The 19,617-nt window shown below is 33.0% G+C and overlaps 4 protein-coding genes and 1 long non-coding RNA gene across 7 annotated transcripts; 3 read left to right on the forward strand and 2 right to left on the reverse strand.

Annotated features, from left to right (window-relative positions):
* The first annotated feature begins 736 nt into the window (after window positions 1–736).
* LOC104700634 (acireductone dioxygenase 1-like) lies at window positions 737–2,297 on the forward strand. Of its 2 annotated transcripts, XM_010416181.3 has the most exons (7): window positions 737–754; window positions 882–919; window positions 1,007–1,216; window positions 1,364–1,466; window positions 1,561–1,685; window positions 1,784–1,854; window positions 1,987–2,297. In XM_010416181.3, the coding sequence occupies exons 2-7, from the start codon at window positions 899–901 to the stop codon at window positions 2,048–2,050; spliced, it is 594 nt and encodes a 197-aa protein (XP_010414483.1). In that variant the 5' UTR covers window positions 737–754; window positions 882–898; the 3' UTR covers window positions 2,051–2,297. The 2 variants fall into 2 exon arrangements, with proteins under 2 accessions (XP_010414483.1, XP_087317507.1); XM_087461381.1 differs by lacking the exon at window positions 737–754 and having other exon boundaries at window positions 883–919; window positions 1,334–1,466.
* A 3,731-nt stretch (window positions 2,298–6,028) lies between these two features.
* Window positions 6,029–8,816, forward strand: LOC104700649 (UPF0496 protein At2g18630). Of its 2 annotated transcripts, XM_010416190.2 has the most exons (3): window positions 6,029–6,900; window positions 7,179–8,396; window positions 8,565–8,816. In XM_010416190.2, the coding sequence occupies exons 2-3, from the start codon at window positions 7,216–7,218 to the stop codon at window positions 8,581–8,583; spliced, it is 1,200 nt and encodes a 399-aa protein (XP_010414492.1). In that variant the 5' UTR covers window positions 6,029–6,900; window positions 7,179–7,215; the 3' UTR covers window positions 8,584–8,816. The 2 variants fall into 2 exon arrangements, with proteins under 2 accessions (XP_010414492.1, XP_087317541.1); XM_087461415.1 differs by lacking the exon at window positions 8,565–8,816 and having other exon boundaries at window positions 6,419–6,900; window positions 7,179–8,400.
* A 4,750-nt stretch (window positions 8,817–13,566) lies between these two features.
* LOC104700661 (geranylgeranyl pyrophosphate synthase 4) lies at window positions 13,567–14,810 on the reverse strand. Its single transcript, XM_010416196.2, is given in 1 exon segment — window positions 13,567–14,810. A coding segment is annotated over 1 exon segment (1,122 nt). The 3' UTR covers window positions 13,567–13,688.
* Window positions 14,811–16,969: 2,159 nt separating this feature from the next.
* On the forward strand, window positions 16,970–17,795 carry LOC147950281 (uncharacterized). Its single transcript, XR_015563731.1, has 2 exons — window positions 16,970–17,084; window positions 17,349–17,795. It is a non-coding gene; the product is annotated as an uncharacterized LOC147950281 (long non-coding RNA).
* A 73-nt stretch (window positions 17,796–17,868) lies between these two features.
* On the reverse strand, window positions 17,869–19,451 carry LOC104700670 (putative RING-H2 finger protein ATL49). The gene has a single exon (XM_010416208.2). The coding sequence runs from the start codon at window positions 19,385–19,387 to the stop codon at window positions 18,167–18,169; it is 1,221 nt and encodes a 406-aa protein (XP_010414510.1). The 5' UTR covers window positions 19,388–19,451; the 3' UTR covers window positions 17,869–18,166.
* Window positions 19,452–19,617: the final 166 nt, after the last annotated feature.

Consider the following 19,617-nt stretch of genomic DNA (forward strand, 5'->3'; position numbering starts at 1 on the left):
TTTATAGATATGAAAAAGAATCTGATAAAAATTATTTACATTTAGTGTTGAAAAAAAAACTATTTACATTTATTGAATGTTTACATTAATATATGTAATGATTATTGTATATTATATATTCCTCTATTGGTATTTTTTAATTTAGTTTTCTTTTTAATTACTATTGGTATTTTTCTAATTTAGTTTTTTAAAAAGAAAACTGCATAATTATTAATGAGAAAATCTCCAAATTTTACTAAATTAGAAAATTAGCAAATTTTACTAAATTAGAAAATTAGCAAATTTTCTAATTAATCAAAGCTATAAGAACAAGAACAAAAAACTTTATAATGGGTAATTGAGAGTTGAGACTAAAGTCTTTTTATTAATTGGAAAATGTTAATATATATAGTCACTAAATTAAAACTACTACTTAAACAATAGACGATGATAAATGCAAGTTTGAAAAACAACTAGTTTGTCCATGCATGTGCTAATTTAGCCAATTTCTGTCGACAACTTTGGTTGCAATTTCTTGCCACCATTGTTAAAATAACAAAGAAATGAACAAGTTGAGTTAAGAATAATGCATTTTTCTTGTGTTTACATTATATACTTATATATAATAATGCATCTTGTATTTAAAACAAGTGCAATTTGCACCCCAAAAAAAAAAAGTATTGAACATGTGCAATAGAAGTCGTGAAACTTGGTGACGTCATCTCTTCTTCGTCATCTCCTTGAAGCTTCGTGGCGTCATTTCATCTCGATTAAGGTGCCCTGAGAAGTGGAAGAGTGGTTTTGAGTTTTTACTCTACTTTTTGTTTTGCACACAGAAATATTGACAGCGGTTTCCTTTTTCTGTCTATATAAATGATTACACTCTTTCTTGTTTCTTGAAGATAAAAGAGCAATAACTATGGGTGGTGAAGCCGTTAGGGTAATAGAAACTCTTCCAATTTTGATGTGTTTTGCCTTATAGCATCATGTTTTCTAGTTTCACATTTTCTGTATGTGTTTGCTATAGGATCGAAGAGAAGAAGTGATTCAAGCTTGGTACTTGGATGATAATTACGAAGAGGGTCAGAAACTTCCTCACCACAAGGATCCTAAGGAGTTTGTTACTTTGGACAAACTTGCAGAGCTTGGAGTACTTAGCTGGAGACTTGACGCTGACAACTATGGAACCGATGAGAAGCTGAAAAAGATCCGCGAATCTCGTGGTTACTCCTACATGGTTTGTGACCTTTTCTTTGATGGCTTTATATCTTCCTATATATGTTTAATTTTTTATGATGTTTATTTTTTATTTGCAAACATTTTTTTTTTTGTTCACGTCTTGGTTTGATGGGAGAAACATGTTTTGTTTCGGGACATTTGTGAGGTATGCCCTGAAAAGCTTCCAAACTACGAAGCAAAAGTTAAGATGTTTTTTGAAGAACATTTACACATTGATGAAGAGATTGGTTACTGCCTCGCTGGAAGTGGTAAGTACTTTTATTTTATTGGCTGCTTAATTACTTGAATCAATCCAATATAGTCCTCATGTTTTTTTTTTCTTTTATTGGAAAATAATTAAAGGATACTTTGATGTGAGGGATCTCAATGATGTTTGGATTAGAGTATGGGTAAAGAAGGGAGGTATGATAGTCCTTCCTGCTGGAATATATCATCGCTTCACCGTGGACTCAGGCAACTATATGAAGGTTCAATCTTATTACCTTCTTGATATAGTTATTATGTAATTTATCATAATGTTTATGGTTACTTAATTGGAAAATTTGGAATTTCTCTTGCTGAACAGGCAATGCGGCTTTTCGTGGGTGGACCAGTGTGGACTCCTTACAATCGCCCACACGACCATCTTCCTGCAAGGTACAAACAACAATGTCTTGCTCTCCCATATTGTCTCAACACAATAAAGGTTACTCTGAAATTGTATATCCAAGCAAAGAGGCGACAAAACTGTTTAGTTTAAGTATATTATTGAAACGTGATATTTTACAGGAAAGCGTATATGGATACATTCGTAAAGGTGCTTGGAGACCGTACCATAGTCGCTTCAGCGTAGAGGGACTATATTATATCGGGCATCAGGTTTTTATAAGCTAAACGTATGTTGAGATGTTATGTCTTTATGCTTTATTATGTTTACCACTGAAACCGAAGACACTTCGGTTTCGTGTGAGTGTCGTTGGCATTATTGTGGTGTTGTAATGTTGTTAGATGGCGTGTGATTGTGTGAACTTGTAACTTACCCTCTTTATGTCCGTTCAGTAATATGTATTTGGAGGAAAATGGATATGTTTGTGTTGAAATGTTGATAACATGAAAACTCAACAGTAAGATCATCTAACCTCATCTCCAACGCTGTTCCATATTGTAAAACATTTTCCAATCCTCATCCATTGTTTACTCTAAATAGGAGAAATAATTAACATGAAAACAATATATATTATTTATTTACAATATGCTCCTTCAAAACTTATATTTTATTTTTGGTACTTAAACAAAATTATTTGTCAGTTTACACTTCAAGGATCTAATTCGAGTAAGTGAATGTAAAAAATAATTTGAGTACAACTATCTTACGAAATCGTCGTAAATATCTTCATATAAGAGACCTTATTCGAAATATCAATGTTGTATTACGATGATTTAAATAGTATATATTATATAAAATTTGAAAAAATGCTTTTAAAACTATCTATATAGGATTTAAAACGACATATCTCCAGTGGGGGTTGCTGTAGAAATTGCTGATGTAAATATGTTTATTAAAAAATAATAAAAAGAAGAGAGATAAGAGAAAAGAAGGAACATCGTTTCTTGTTGGAGAACTTTGAAAAACGTTTTTCAATAGGTGTTATTTACTTAGTGACACAGATATTAAAAATAAATAAAAATGAAAAAGTGTACTAAAAATATATTTTTTTAGTTTTTTGAGAAATGTTTGCTATTTCTCTATTGTACATGGTGTAAGACATCTCACTAATTTACGATGAGAACGTGTTTTAGCTGGGAACCCATTTTTATCTTTCACATTTAACCAACATACATAGTATGTCCCATTAGTAATTTGGCTAATTGGTTGATATTTCTGGATGTGATAATATCATCTGAGGAATAATTAGGGAAAACGGTAGGAAAAGATCTGATCGGTGCTGATATGGTGACGTATATTCCAAACTTATGGGTCCTGAGAGATCTAAAGAGTTTGCACAGAAGTTGTTAATTAAGAGATGACATGGTCAAGAAAAGCTTCAAGGATTTGATTCGAATAAAGTTATGAAAGGGAGGCTCAAAAATATGTCTTCATTGTGTTAACCTTTCCTATTACATCATTTGTCCTTATATAGAGAGAACAATATAACCTAATGATTACAAAAGTTAGGTTGATGTCTAACAAGTGTCACTATCAGTTGCACAAGATTGGTGAGGCAAGAGCAGAGAATCGGTTCCCAATTTGGACCATAGTGTGAGCTGTATTTGGTGTCGAGACCGTACGTTGCACAACACATGGTGTGTAAACCTTTTCCTTGTTATCGTTGGATACAAGGGTGAGTAAACAAACTTATGTGGGCTTCATGTCAAGGCCCAACTTTGTTTGTTGGACTAAGTTTTCAGTGTTACTCCTTACATCCCCCCCCCTTCAAACTTTGGATGGGTGGAGAGACCACACTAAGTTTGTACCTGAGATCAGTAAAGACTTGAAGTGGTAAGGACTTAGTGAATATATCCGCAAGTTGATGAGTTGCAGGAATGTGATAAACAACCATAGATCCGTCTGCAACTTGTTCTCGGACGTAGTGGTAATGAACCTTAAAGTGTTTGGTCTTCTTGTGAAGAGTCGGGTTTGCATAAAGATACACTTCACACAAGTTGTCGCAGTATAACTCTGGAGCATGCATGAGCGACATTCCAGTGTTTTCCAGCAGATATTTTAACCAAATCACCTCAGTTGTAGTGTCTGATAAACAATGATATTCAGCTTCTGTTGAGCTGCGAGAGACTGATGTCTGGCGTTTTGCATACCATGAGATGAGATTGTTTCCTAGAAAGGTGCAGAAGCCACCTGTAGAGCGACTAGTAGTTTGACAACCTGCATAGTCGTTGTCGTTGTAAGCTCTTAGTGTGAAATCAACATTCTTTGATAAGGAAATGCCATAATCAACAATGCCCTTTAAGTATCTGATGATTTGTTTGAGCAGATTGAAGTCAGCGACCGTATGTGCGTGCATATGTTGGCAGACAAGATTGACTGCAAATTATATATATGGTCGAGTAAGAGTAAGATATTGTAGCTTATCAGCCAAGCTGTGAAACAGAGTTGGTTGATCAAAGAGGTCTTCCTGCCCTTTGACCTTTTGAAGTTCCAGAGGCAGTGGTGTTGATGTTGGAGAACAGTCGGCCATTCCTGCCGCCAAAAGCAAATCCTCTGCATATTTATGCTGATTTAGAAACAAACCTTCAGTTTGATAGTGGGCTTGTAGACCGAGGAAGTAGCTTAGCTTTCCTAGATCTTTCATACGAAATTCTTCGTTTAAAGATTGAAGTAACTCATTGATCAACTGTGGATTGTTTCCAGTGAGAGCCATATCATCAACATAGAGTAATAGTATGATGATGTTGTTGTTTCTGAGATATACAAAGAGGGATGGATCCTTGAAGCTGCATTCAAATTCAAATATCATAAGGAATGAGCTGAATTTGTCAAACCATGCTCGCGGAGCCTGCTTTAAACCATAGACAGCTTTATTGAGTTTCCAAACATGCGACGGATAACTGCTATCTTTAAAACCAAGAGGTTGATGCATATACACTGTTTCAGTCAAATCGCCATGAACCGAAGATCCACGCCATGACAAGCTTATCAATGCGGATCCACTTAGTAAAGTCCGGATTTGGCTCTGTAGTGACTCCAGCAGCACCAGTAACAGAGCGAGTAGCTTTTGGACGAGAGATTGAGCCATTGACATAGCCGAGTAGCATTTGTGGTGAAAGAAAGGACTCAAATTGAGTCTTCCATAGCAGATAGTTGGACTTTGTAAGTTTGAGAGACACAACCTGAAAAATAGAAAGAGGAGCTGAAGAAAAAGATTCAGTGGTAGCCATTGAGGAGTATTACCGGAACTCAAGAGCTAGAACCCTAAGTAATACAGAGAAAAGAAGGCTCAAAAATATATCTACATTATGTTAACCTTTCTTATTACATCATTTGTCCTTATATAGAGGAGAACAAGATAACATAATGATTACGAAGGTTAGGTTGATGTGTGACAAGTGTCACTATCAGGTGCACAAAATTGGTGAAGCAAGAGCAGAAAATCGGTTTATAGTTTGGACCATAATATGAATTGTATTTGGTGTTGAGACCATAAGTTGTAGAACACTTAGCGTATAAACATTTTCCTTGTTACCATTGGAGACAAAGGTGAATAAACAAATTTCCATGGGCTTCATGTCAAGGTCAAACTTTGTTTGTTGGACTGAGTGTTACTTCTTAGAAGTTAAACCTTTCTTAGCTTTCGAAAAAAGACAAGACTAGTTTTAACTATAGAGTTAAATATTATCCGACAATAGATTTAAGAAATTACAGATTCTGTAATAAAACCTTTTTGGCTTTTGTTGGTTATAAAGATTGATGTCATCATTTGTGTTGAACTGATTAGAGATTAGATTTTATGTGCTAGATCTAGAATTGAATGCAAGACGTGATGTGTGTGCTGTGAGTTGTGTGACTTGTGAGATTCTACATTGGATATTTCTGGATCGTGTTTGATTAATTAAGAATATCTTCTTCTTTTTTTTTTTGGGTGGTCCAAAGTCACATAATGGTATCTGAATCGTGTGTCGTATTGGATAGTTGTTGGTATTCAATTACTCAAATAAAGTTTAGACAGTGATGTTTTCATCTAATGTATAGTATTTTCTTATGTTTAAAGAGAGGAAAACGTGAGAGGATATATATTTGACATCATATAAATTAAAATTCATCAAGAATTCAACAATTTATAACCACCTACTTAGTTGTCAATCCATGATTACTAAGAATGATTCTTAACAAATCATTGAAACATTTTGAAATATTCAATACAAGATCCTTTATATAGTATTATTTCATAAAGTTGGAATATTTTTTGGGTGATATATCGTTCATACTTCATAGGAACGACTTGAATATTTCTCAAAAAAAAGTGTTTTTTTAGTAGGAAATCAACTTCTTTACTCACGAATTTTTTTATTAGAGGCAATAATAGAGAATTCTTAGAATTGAACTTTAATCTGATTTATGTGTTACTTGGTATGAATGTTTAAATTTAGAAGTTTTTTTCAATCTTTTTTTCTCGTAATACCTTTTGGTATTTTACTAGCTAGACAATGATTCATCTTACTGGTTAAGTTTACTCTTTTATTCTAGTTTCAACCCTCGACGACTAAATTAATTATTTTTGTCTTTTGTTCAGACAGGAAAAAAAAAACGAAAAAAAAAAAAAAAACTTGTTCTTTTCTCTTCTTCTTTACTTCATTTCTAACTTCATTTTAATTTAGTTTCCTGGTTCTTTCTTTCATGTCTTCCTTGTGCCATTGATGAGTCCGTCAACACCAAATCGAGAGTAGTGCAAGACTTTTCTCACACTGTTTGTTCATAAAACCGCGTGAGAACTGTTCTTCCTTCTCAGATCTTAAAAAAAATATCCGTAATTTTTCCCGCATTTTCTCTCTCTCTCTCTCTCTCTCTTCATCTTTCTCTTATAAGCTTCTCCAAGCGTACAAGCTACTTCTTCTTCTTCTTCTTCTTCCATAAAACTCAAAAGTAAAACAAAACCCTAAAACCCAAAACACTCTTCACCTCTATAAAAATACAACCTTTTTTTCAGGTCTTGTCTGTTTCAAGAGAGTTCAATCGCAATTTCACAGGTACTACTTACTAATTCATCATCTTGAAATCTCTGTCTTTTTTTTTTTTTTTTTTTTTTTTTTTTTTGTTTAGTACTTTACTTACTTAAACTCTTGCCCTTTTAGTTTCCTCTTTTCAATGTCGGTTACAAATTTTTAGATTGCTCCGTAAGTCTCGGTTAAAGTTTGTTGCTTTAAGCTATAAAATCCAATACCCATTTCGATTCACTTCTCTGTTTCTGTATCTCTGTCTGATTAGGGTTTCAATTTCTAATTTCTACTTCTTACTGTCTGATTAGATTCACAAATTTTTAAGCAATTTTAAGAAAAGAGAGAATGATGGGAGGGAAAGGTAGCAAGAGCAAGAAAGATGTTGAGTTTGGTTCACCGTCTACACCTGTACAGATCAAGATAAACTCAGAGTACACTGAGCATTTCAGCTCTTACGAAAAAGCTTGTAGTGAAGATCCAAATCTTGAGTCTTTCGACTCTGCGCTTCACGAACGAACTAACCGAGTCATCAACAAGCTTGCATCAGGAGTAGAGATAAAGTCTTTGTCGTTTGATTCGCTTAAAGAAGTGACGCAATGCCTTTTGGATATGAATCAAGATGTGGTCAAAGTTATATTGCAGGACAAAGAGGATATATGGAACAATCAAGATTTGTTCTCTCTTGTGAATATGTATTTTGACAGCACTTTAAAGACTATGGACTTCTGTTCTGAGCTTGAGAATTGTCTTAACCGGGCGAGGAGGAGCCAAGTTGTTATTCAGTTTGCTGTTAAGCAGTTTGAGGAAGAGGCTGAGATACAGGTTAATGGGGATAACGAGAACAGAAAGTATGAGAAGACACTTGATGAGCTTAAGAGGTTTAAAGATTTGGGTGAGCCGTTTACGAAAAAGTTCTTTGAGCTTTTCGATTTGGTATACAAGAAACAGGTTCTGATGCTTGATGAGCTTCATAAGTTAAAGAAAAAACTCGATAGGAGACTTGGGAATATCAAGTCATGGCGAAGAGTATCGAACATGGTGTTTGTGACTGCGTTTGTTTCTGTGCTTATTTTCTCTGTGGTAGCAGCCGCTGTGGCTGCACCACCTGTTGTGGCAGCTATAGCTGGTGCATTGGCTGTTCCGGTAGGGTCTCTTGGGAAATGGTGTAACACTCTGTGGACAAAATATGAGAAAGTGGTTAAAGGGCAGAAGGAGATCATTACATCGATTAGAATCGGGACTTTCATATCGGTTAAGGAGATGGATAATATAAGTGTCCTTGTGCGTAAAGTGGAAGTAGAGATTGAATCTTTGTTGAAGAAAGCTGAGTTTGCTGTGACAGAGGAGAGAGTGGTGAGGATTGCGATAGATGAGATCAAGAAGAAGCTTGATGTGTTTACTGATACTATTGAAGAACTTGGGAAACATGCGGATAAGTATTGTAGCGATGTGACGAAGGCAAGAACCGTGATTCTGCAGAGGATTATCCGATACCCGACTGGTACAACGACTGAAGAAGCTACCTGGTAATATCTCTTAAGCTAGCTAGATATCTTGAGAACTTTAACTTAGGCATTATGTTTTGCGTTAGAACTCTAGAGAACAAAACTGTGAGTGTTCTTAGGATTCATCATTATGGTTTATGAATGGTTTTGGATTGAGTTTTTCTTGTCGTGTTTTCGGTTGATGGTCAGGACGGAGATGTTGTCGTGAGAAGGCGGATTCGGACTCGTGTTTGGCTGAAGATTGTTGGTTTGTTTTCTTTAGCACAAGTAATATGAAAAGCTAAAGGATATCTTAATGTTATTAGTTGCCTTGAGGTAACCCTTTGCTCAATACATTAATTTAAAGAGACACTTGTAAGGTTTTATGCCATTTATTTTGGCTTCCTTTTAAGATATGAAACAATCTTGTATGTTTATAATTGAATGTCTCTGTGTTTTCTAGTCAAGGCTTAGATAATTGCTAAGCTGGATCGTTAAAGAATCAATAGTATTTAATTTAAAAATTAAGACGTGAAGAGTTAGTTGATGAGACGAGGGAGGGATGTCTCTTACAACTTACAATGACATTTCTATGATCTTTTATTTAACATGAAACATGTTTATTCCGTTTTAAGGAAACATGTAAAGTATAAGCATCAAACGGATTTTAAATGTCAATTGACTCGTGAGTCGATGTGATAGTTGGGTCTTAATCAAACGGTTGACTGATTTAATCAAAAGACTAGTCGCCCACCTCTCACATGGTTTAGTAGTTTTATAATTGGAGTACATGGAAGGTAGTTGTTTCGGACTTATTCCGACTTCAACAGATAATGAGTTTATTTTAGGACACACTTTCTCTATAGAAAATGTCTCTCATTTGTCTTCTAACTAGTAACTACACTACCCTCTTAACAACCATTAGTCTTTTTTGTTTTTTTTACCATCTGTTCAACTCTTTCTCCATGCATTGTTATTGGACTACATGAAAGGTAGTTATTTCGGACTTCGATATTCTGACTTCAACAAATAATGAGATTTAATTACGGTGACTGATAGAACTTCAACAAATACTCGATATGTGATATGCCAAACGCAAATATCGAAAATTGACTAGTTTCATACTTCCTCCATTTCATACAAATCTATATATAATAATAATGCGAATAAATGCAACCAACTATTGTGTTTTTTCAATCGTATAATTTGTATATTTTCTTAAAAGTCGTGATGGTTCATTAAAACGGTTATTTATGAAAACTTACAACTGTTCACTGTAGAGTTGTGTTTATTGAAACATTCGTATCTTTTGAAATCTCTATATATTTGTCTGTTTGAACTGTTTTCATTTTTTTGTCATGACACAAAATAATATAAATTTCTAATCTCAACAGTTTTTAATGCTTTCTAAATTATTCTCTAGCATTCATTCTTTTAAAAGTAAAGTAATTCCTCAAGTTCTTGATTTAACAAAAGATTTTTGGAATAATGAATCTAATTTACAACTTTTAGTTAATTTTAAATATAAAAATTTAATAAAAATACCTAAAACTTTTTTCCAACAGTTAGATGAATTATATAGTGAGTTTTTTAATTTGACCTTTTCAATATGGTAATAAAGATGTCTTCTATTTAAAAGCAATTTATATGGATTATTAGGTATATTCAAGTGCAGACAATAGCGATTTTTCGTAATACCTTTTCGTAAATTTTTTGTTTTTATTTGTTTTTTAAAAAGAAATTCAAACAGTTGTATCTGTTCATTGTAGAATTGTGTCTTTTTTTTGTCAACCATTGGACCACAACTGGCCGGCCCATTAGCCAAATTCGTACATTCGTAGGAATCGGGACTCGATTCCAAGTGTGATGGTGCCTTCTACAAATGGACTTACCTCCTACCACTTCACTAAGGCCACTTCACGAGTTGTGTCTTTTCACTATATTTTATTTATATTTTTTCATCACAAGTTTCATTCTAATAAGTGTATGATGTCATTGACGTGTATCTATTTAAATAGTCATGTCTTTTGAACTTTCTATATATTTGTCTCTTCAAAAATAACTAACAAATCATAATTCGTTGAAACAAATTTTCCGTTTTATGTTGAATTTAAATAATTTGAATATTACTATCTAATATTCAATTTAATTCTATAATCTAACTAAATTTTTAGAAATGATTATAGCAATATAGAAATTTAATAAAACTATAGAATTTACAGTTGCGTCTATTTATCATAACTTTCGTTAAAAACTATTTTCATATTTAAAATTTATTTTCTCATTTTTTTGAAAGTTGTGTATTTTAATTTTAATTTTTCTTTGATATAGTTTCACGCATTATTAAATACATTTTTAATTATAATTATTTTATAAAAATTACATTTACTCAGTACAACCATTAGTTCAATATTCTCAGTTAAGATCACTTTGTCATTATGTTTTTTTTATTGTAGCTCTTTACCATAATTCTTCATAAAATATATTATATATTTATAATACTTTAAATATTCTACAGAATATTTTTTGTTTATAAGTTTCATTTTGATGGTTGTGTTTTTAGTAACAGTTTCTGTATTCAAACTATTCTACTACATTAAGATGAATTCATAGTATATAATTTTAAATTTTACATTTATTTACTATTTTCTAAAATATTTTCCTTGCGACATTGCGGGGGGTCTGAGTCCTAGTATCTTTTAAAAACAATTGTTTCATAAATATAAATGTTTGTATATCCAATGTAAGATTTGATTCACATTTTGATTAACAAAAAAAAATATATATATATATTGTAATTATAAAATAAACATATATTTTATATAAAGTTTTTTAATATGTGTGTATAACATTAAACTAGACATATATTTTTATGAAATGGATGGAGTATTAAATTTTTGAAGAAATCATATATATGAAAGTTAGCTAGCTCTCTCCATATGAGTTTCACATCATCATTCCATGCATCTGCCACATGTCTATAATTAATGTTAACTTTGAAACATATAGCCTCTTTTCATCTTCTATCTAAACATAATCACCTAATTATTCTAATTTACGTAGAAACTTAAATTACAGTTGATATGACAGATGTTAAAGCAAATAGTATAAATGTTATTCAATATACATTCATGACATATAAATATGTATTATACTAAAGTCTAATATTTTACTTTTCATATAATGTTATTAAATAATAGTGAAATAATACAATATGTTAAACAAATATACAATAGTAGAATATTATACTAACTAGGACTCAGCCCCCCGCGATGTCGTGGGAAAAATATTTCAAAACAAGTTAAATTAAATTTCAAATTTAGAATTATATATTATAAAATTATTTGAAAATATATGTTAAATAACAAAACTAAAAAATATCTCAAAAGAAAAAAAAATAAGTAAGGCTGAAACTTTATAAATATTAAACATATATAACTGTGAGTTTAAAAAACACAACTATCAAAATAAAAACTTATAATAAAAATATAATAATGTTGGATATTGAATATTAAAATTCATATTATTTAGATTCAGCATGAAACGAAAAAAATTGTGTCATTTAACAATGATTCATTGATTTGTTAATTATCTAAGCAAAGACAAATATATATATATATATATATATATAGAGTTCAAAAGACATAAACATTTAGATAAACATTACTATTGGAACAAAAGGTTGTAAATAAAATATGGTAAAAAAAAACATAACTTTACAATGAACAGAAGCAACTGTATGATTTTTTTTATGATAAAAAACACAACTCTACAATAAACAGATGCAACCATATGATTTTTTTTATAAAATAGAAAAAAATTATTCAACGAAAAAGTACAACGAAAAATCGCAATGGTTACTGGAATTTATTCATATTGTTATTATTATAAAGATTTTTATTGTAAAAAATACAACTCTACCATAAACAGGCACAACCGTATGTTTTTTTTTCAAAATAAATATATTATATAGTTATTTTATGGTAAAAGACACAACTATACAATGAACAGACGCAACTGTATGATTTTTTGAAATTAGAAAAATATATTTAACGAAAAAAATCCTCCTTTTATATTGAAGTGACGAATGAGAATCATTGCTTTTCTTCTAACAGTTTAAAATTTATTTTGAAAAGAATACCATTTGAAACGATTCATTTCCCGTTTACTACAATTAAAGCGTCCAACACAAATGAAAAAATGCAAGATAGCCATATAGATTGAGATATCTTTTCAGATCTGGATTTTGAAGTAATGTTAATGCAACATCCAATTTTGATGTATGCAACCCATATAGCTTTTAAATAGAAGACATCTTTATTACCATATTCAAAAATTATTACTCCAATTCTTGATTTATATTTAAAATTAAATAAAAGTTGTAAATTAGATTCACCATTCCAAAAATCTTTTGTTAAATCAAGGATTGGAGGAATTTCTCTATTTTTAAAAGAATGAATGCTAGAGAATAATTTTTGAAATCTGTAAAAACCGTTGAGATTAAACAGTTCGAACAGACAAATATATATAGATTTCAAAAGATGCGAATATTCAAATAAACACAACTTTATATTGAACAGTTGCAACTTTACAAAAAAACTATTACAATGAACAATTGCAACTTTTCGTAAAACACACAATTGAAATCTACAGATTTTTAAAAGAATGAATGCTAGAAAATAATTTAGAAAAATATATAAACCGGAAAGATTGAAATTTTAGTTGATTTTGTGTCATGGCCAAAAAATGAAAATAGTTCAAACAGACAAATATATATATATATATATATATATATTTATATTTCAAAAGATACGAATGTTCCAATAAACACAACTCTACAGTGAACAGTTGTAACTTTTCATAAATAACCGTTTTAATGAACCATCATGACTTTTCGGAAAATATCCAACAGGTACGATTGAAAAAAAACAACTCTTGGTCGCATTTTTTCGGATTGTTATTATATATAGATTTGTTCAGATGAATATAGCCTTGATCAGGAGTATTCTATTCATATGAATATTCGATTGCTCAATATAAGAACTATATTCAATATGAATATAGCCTTGATTTACTGTTTGGTGATATACCTTTCCATTAAGTCATTTCAATTGCTTTAACCAGACCACATTATGTCATTGACCCACATTATTGCTATAAGTCCATAACCCCTGATCAGGTAGTCAGACATTTATTTTATTTTTACCCATTATTTCACTATCACCCATTCTAAAAAAATTTGGTGACATTCACATTTCACCGTCAATAGTATTTTGATTACATCATAACAGCTTCAGGTCAGTTGTTTAGCAATATAGCAAACACACAACATTGTCAATTGTTTCTGTTGGCAATGAAGTTGGTAAGAGCAATCAAAGGTTTCACTTTGTCCGAATCAAACCCTTGAAGATGTTCTCTCGCATCTCTCTTCAACTTATTCACAAACTCCTTCGATTTCTCTAGACCAATCACTTTCGGATACGTCAGCTTACCGACGATCTGATCTTTTCCGGCGGTTATCCCTAATTCCTCCAACGACTTAGTCTCATCCAAAATATCATCAACCACCTGAAACAACAATCCAATACACCTCGCAAAGCTTCTCACTCCCTCTATCTCTTCCTATGAGCCACCACCAATAACCGCTCCGATAACCGCCGATGCTTCCAGCAACGAACCGGTTTTATGAACGTGAATAAACTCAAGATCCTCTAAGCCAACTTCGTTTTGATCCAACCCTTCACTGCTCAAATCCTTAGCTTGTCCCGCCACGAGTCCTTTCGTTCCGATAGACTTAGCCAATTCTTTAACGGCCCTAACCATTTTCTTGGATGACACGTCAGCTTCGGTCAAATGCTCGAAAGCTAGGGCTAAAAGTGCGCCGCCGGAGAGGATGGCCACGCTTTCTCCGAAAACTTTGTGTGTAGTTGGTTTACCTCGTCGGAGATCGTCATTGTCCATACAAGGAAGATCGTCTTTGATGAGTGACATTGTGTGAATCATCTCAACCGCACAAGCCGCTTGAATCGCTAAACGTTCTTCCCCGCCACCTAGCTCGCAAGCGGCCAGGCAGAGTATTGGCCTGACGCGTTTTCCGCCTGCGAGAACTGCGTAACGCATTGCGTTATGGATGTTGAGTGGTTCGATTAATGGAATGGCTTCATCTAATGCTCTTTTTATTGACTCTGCTTTGCTGATCATGTACGTTCTGAAATCGAAATCAAAACCGAAACAGTCTTCTTCTTTGTTTTCCGGTTGGATTGATGAATCAAGAAACTCACCGACATCTTTCCTGGCAAAAACAGTTGCGGCCACCGGAGATTTGATGGGGAGGTGGAGGAGACGGATGAGACACCGAGTTTTCGCGGGGCTCAGCCATGGTTTTAGAGTTGTAAACACGAAGTGTAGAGATAGAAAGAAGAGTAAAAGATAGAGAAATATGGTTTGAGCTTCCATTTTGATCAACATAAAGATGATTGATTGATCTTTGATTCTTCTTCTCTATAACACAAAGTTTTTTATTATTTTTTGGTCAACGACAAGGCACGTCGTGGGATCGTGTTGTTTGTAAGATAATTACTACTAGTATTAAGCCCGTACTCCGTACGGGACAAAACTTTAATAAAATTTATGGATATCGATCACTTGTTGAATCATTAATAAATATTGAGAAAAACTGTTAAAAGGTAACAAATCCCTAGCTTTTTGATTACTGGCCGGGTTTGATCGCAAGTCTTACAAAGAGCTTTGGCTAAAATGCCAAAAGAGGTGCAAACATGCAAGTAGAAAACTTACATCGTCAACCACAAGGGTTATTTTTTAAATAATTTATCACTTGTCTGTTTGAAGAGAAAAAGAATGGTGTAAGAAAATTGCAATCAAAACTTAGAAGGAGAATGTGGATATGAATTTACATTAGATTTGCAAACAAAATAATCATGTAACTTATAAGAGAGTGGTGACATATATAGACACAAAGATGCTTTACATCGTTTAAGAATGAAAAACTAAGGCAACCATATTTGTGTACTCTAAGAAATGAAGCGTATTGTAAGAACCTCACTCGCCGAGGCAAAAGCTACTGATTCGACGAAAAAGGCAAGAAGCATGGAAACATAATCCCAACTTGTCACCGTGGGAAACAACATAATCTCCTATGTGAAAATAGCTCTACATAAACAAAATCATATTACAAGAATCATTAACATTTATATGAGATTGCAAATTGATCAAATTCAGCAATAGAGTTTGATAGAAACAGAGATTTGAATATAAAGAAAGACACGGAATAATCATAGATCATATCAATTCACAAACAAAAATTACCAGATTACTGCGTCGAGAGAGAGAGAGAGCACTGTTAAGTTTTGGATTCTATCCTACTTCCCTGTGTCAAAATCAAACAAAAGAACTTGTTATATAGAGTTGTGATCAAATTAGTACATGAGACTTGAATTAAGTTAGAAGAACACAACAAAACGTGACGTGATTGTTTGTAATGGCATGGTAAAACCATGGATTAAATATGTTTTCTTGTTTCATTGGCCTAACAACTAAAAAGTTGAACATAGTAAATATTAGATAGTCAAAAATGCATAAGTGAACTTGAACATACCTTTTCATCTACAAAGAGAAGATTAGATTCCGGAAAATTCTTCTGGTTTATCATTTTTTTGAAATCCCTAAAGACGATGTGTTCGGGCTATTAGAACTCTGATCTTCCATTCTTTTTTCAAAGAATTTAGATTTGAGAGAGAAGTAAAATCCAGAGGCATCTTCAACCTGAAACTAAAAAAAAAAAAGAATTAATATGAATTCAAGAGAAAAAGTATGCATATGAACAAAAGAAAAAGTATTTACCAGCGTAAGAATTACAAATCCAGAAGAAAAAAGAATGAAGAGAAGATAAATACAGAGAAAATTGAAGAGCGAATCAACTCAAATTGGATTTATATAGAAGATTGATCAGTTGTAAACCACTTTGAACGTGGAGCTGTTAGTGAAGTAGAATTAGGGATAGAGTTTTGTTAACTTGCAAGCAGTTATGTTATTTCGTAAAATATGATGCTTATTTTTGCAGAAAATGTTTTTTTTTCACTGTATAATTTCTGTTTTTTAAAAAAATTGAAAAAAAAAAATAATTTGATGTGGCTTAATTTGATTGGTCAGGTGACTTGTGAATTATAAGATAAATGATATGGAGCATGGTTTGGAATTGGATCCAAACCGTTTAAAATGAGGTTTGTGTTGGAGACTTTGGAGTGAATTAATCGATTCGAACCGGGAACAGAGAAATCAAAACCGTATAATTTGCATGAGGCTGATGGTATCTATCTTCATTGCAAATGGAAGTGGAGAGAAACATGACAACCTAAATCCCTAGTTTTCATGTTGGTGGTTTTTAATTTATTTATTTATCGTTTTCTCATGCACGATCGACGCATGGTTTCGTAACATTGAACCTGGTTTTTTTATGACGTTTTGGATGTTTCCTTGAAGAAATATTAACGAATGCAAGCCTCTTTGTCGAATCTGGTCAGTGTGTTCATGTTAACACAAAACTTACAAAGGCCCAAATTAAATTTTATAAAAGCCCAAATTTAATTTCATAAATTGATTACGATTTAAGATTACTACTACTTATTCTAACCTAAACTTATCGACATCGAAAGGTTCACACGAGTTTTTGGTGGTGAAGACTGAAGAGATCTAACTCGGTTTTTCGATCAGGTAATGAATCTATTCACTAACTTAATTTGCTTTGTATCTAGAAATTGTTGTGTTTTCATGTGAGATAATAGTATCCTTTTTTTTTTTTGATAAAGTGAGATAATAGTATCTTGCCAGCTGTTTTATCCATTTGTTGATGCTTGCTTGGTGTGAGATTATAGTATATAGCAGTGATTCATGTTGTTTTGAGCAAAACGTGTTATTAGTTTTCATAAACTTGAATCTAAGCAAATTTTTGAGAGATTCCATCATTTCCATGTTTAGTTTGAGTTTTTTAGGTGAATATGGATAAGTCATGGATAACAAAACATCGACTGTCTCAAGATTACATAACCGGAGTCAAGGATTTTTTGGATTTTGCCTTTGGTAACATTAAGGCAGAGATGGTGAAATGTCCTTGTCGACGTTGCTGCCTTGTCAAGTATAAGTTTAGAGTTGACATTGAAGGTGATTTGATGTGGTATGGTTTTCTAAGCACATACACAAATTGGTATCTACACGGTGAAGAGTTTGATCGCAAAAATTAGCTCAGATCACCAACTCTTAAATAAAGCTTGCTAGTTCCTTTGAAGCTTTTCTTGAATATTGCAGAGACATTCAATTCCAAGCAAGTATATGTCTGTTTTATTATAAAGTTAATCAACAGTGCTAAGAGTTGTTTTGGTTTACAAAACATAAAGCTTGCTACTTCTATTCAAAGTTCTTATAGAATCTTGCAGAGTAAGTGAATGTCATATATAGGAAAGTAAAAGTACGTGTTTTCAATTTCAAAACACTTTATGTAGATATAATTATGGAATGATGTGATGAACCACACCTTCACAATTATTTCGTTGAGTCAATGGAAAGTGTCATAATGTACATAAGACAAATCTAGTAATATCTTACAAGACATGCCCATAATTTAAAGAAGACTCTGGTAAAATGTTTGCATACCCACCAATTTTTTTCAATGTGCCTAAGAAGAAAGAACCCTAGCTAGGTATCTTAATTCATCTCCCTCTATTACTTTCTGTCTAATGAAAACACACAAAATTTCAAACACAATTGGAAAGGAAGAACAAAAAATTAACAAGCAAAACCTAAACATGGGATGTAGAAGGATGAACAACCTTGTTTTGTCTCCCTGCAAGCCAAAACATGGTCCTCCTAGCAAAAGATGGTGTTTTTGTCTCCAAAGATTCCGAATTTTCGCTCTTTTGATTCTCGTCATCGGTCTCAAGAGGAAGCAGTTTTTTTGGAAATGGGACTGAAGAGGAAGACACTGAAGAACAATCCTGATCTCTAGGACTAGTACCCATTTGCTTTTCCTTTTTACTCCTTAGCCAAATTTTAGACAAAGAAAAGCTCTCTCTTTCCACAACACTCTTCTCAATTCCCTTAACCGTCGGATCAAAACCGCATTCGGACATAACCGATAGTTTCTTGATGGAAACGTGAACCTTAAGTGTAGCTTCTTGGTCCATAATATACTCATATGAGCCCATTGACAAACACCTCCTCCCATCTAAATTGCTATTACCACTTATGCTATTGTTGTTGTTATTGTTATTGTCACTTCCTTCACCAACATGATCTATGTTCCTAAACTTCCCTAGCTTAACTTCTAAAGGAACAACCTTTCTATCCAAACTAACACATTCACCATCCGGTTCGCATGATTTACGACCCGATCTAACCCGGGTCGACCCAAAAGAATTGTTCCCATCAAAACCCAAATGAGAATTGGACTCAAGAGCAGGAACCATATCTCTCGAGCTTTGTTCACTCTCAAGAACAAGTAAATACGAGGAGCTTGGATTGTGATGAGATGAGAAACCAGGGAGGAGGTTAGATCTACACAAGGGACAAGTCGAGTGAGAGAGAAGCCACGTATCGATACATCCAACATGAAAAGCATGGCTGCATTTAGGCAAGAGTCTGAGTTTGTCCTCTGTCTCGAACTCACAGAGACAAACAGGACAATCAAAAGGAGAGATTTTGAGACCCATGATGGATTTGTACTGAAAGACAGGTAACGTGTCGATTAAGGACTGGTCAACGTCAGAATCATGGAGACTAAAGAGTTGCTGAAGCTGGCCTTGAAGAGCTGTAACGTTGTCTAAGTAATCTTCTCTGTTTTGTGTTGATGGTGTGAGGAGGAACTTGACAAGGATGTGGACAAGACCAGATATGAAGAAGATGATCGAGAGGATTATGATTACTAGGAGAATGTTTGGAGTGATCTTGCTGTTTAAATCGAAGCTTGTGTTTGATTTGAGAGGTAACAGTGGTGGAGGTGATGAAGGAGAGATGATATTCATGTTTTCTTGAGATTTTGGAAAAAAAAAAAAAAAAAAAACAGAGTTATTAATGCATGCTCTGTTTTTCTTTTGAGATTTTGGTTTATTTTGAAATTGAAAGAAGAGAGGAAATAAAAATTTGAGCTCAAAAGTTTTTTTTGAAATTTATGAGACAGAGTGATGATTAAGAGAATTACAGGTTGGACCATAGATGGTGACAGATGAGCAAATTTATTACATTTTTATTTCTT

This window comes from Camelina sativa, chromosome 1, assembly GCF_030686135.1.
Source record: "Camelina sativa cultivar CO46 ecotype springtype chromosome 1, ASM3068613v1".
Lineage (NCBI taxonomy): Eukaryota > Viridiplantae > Streptophyta > Magnoliopsida > Brassicales > Brassicaceae > Camelina > Camelina sativa.

Excerpts from the sequence above, each read along its gene's own strand:
- LOC104700649 (XM_010416190.2), top strand. The coding sequence starts at position 7,216 with ATGATGGGAGGGAAAGGTAGCAAGAGCAAGAAAGATGTTGAGTTTGGT.
- LOC104700634 (XM_087461381.1), top strand. The coding sequence starts at position 899 with ATGGGTGGTGAAGCCGTTAGG. Across the intron at positions 920-1,006 it reads TGGGTGGTGAAGCCGTTAGG|GATCGAAGAGAAGAAGTGAT; the intron begins GTAATAGAAACT and ends TGTTTGCTATAG. Across the intron at positions 1,855-1,986 it reads CACGACCATCTTCCTGCAAG|GAAAGCGTATATGGATACAT; the intron begins GTACAAACAACA and ends GATATTTTACAG.
- LOC104700670 (XM_010416208.2), bottom strand. The coding sequence starts at position 19,387 with ATGAATATCATCTCTCCTTCATCACCTCCACCACTGTTACCTCTCAAA.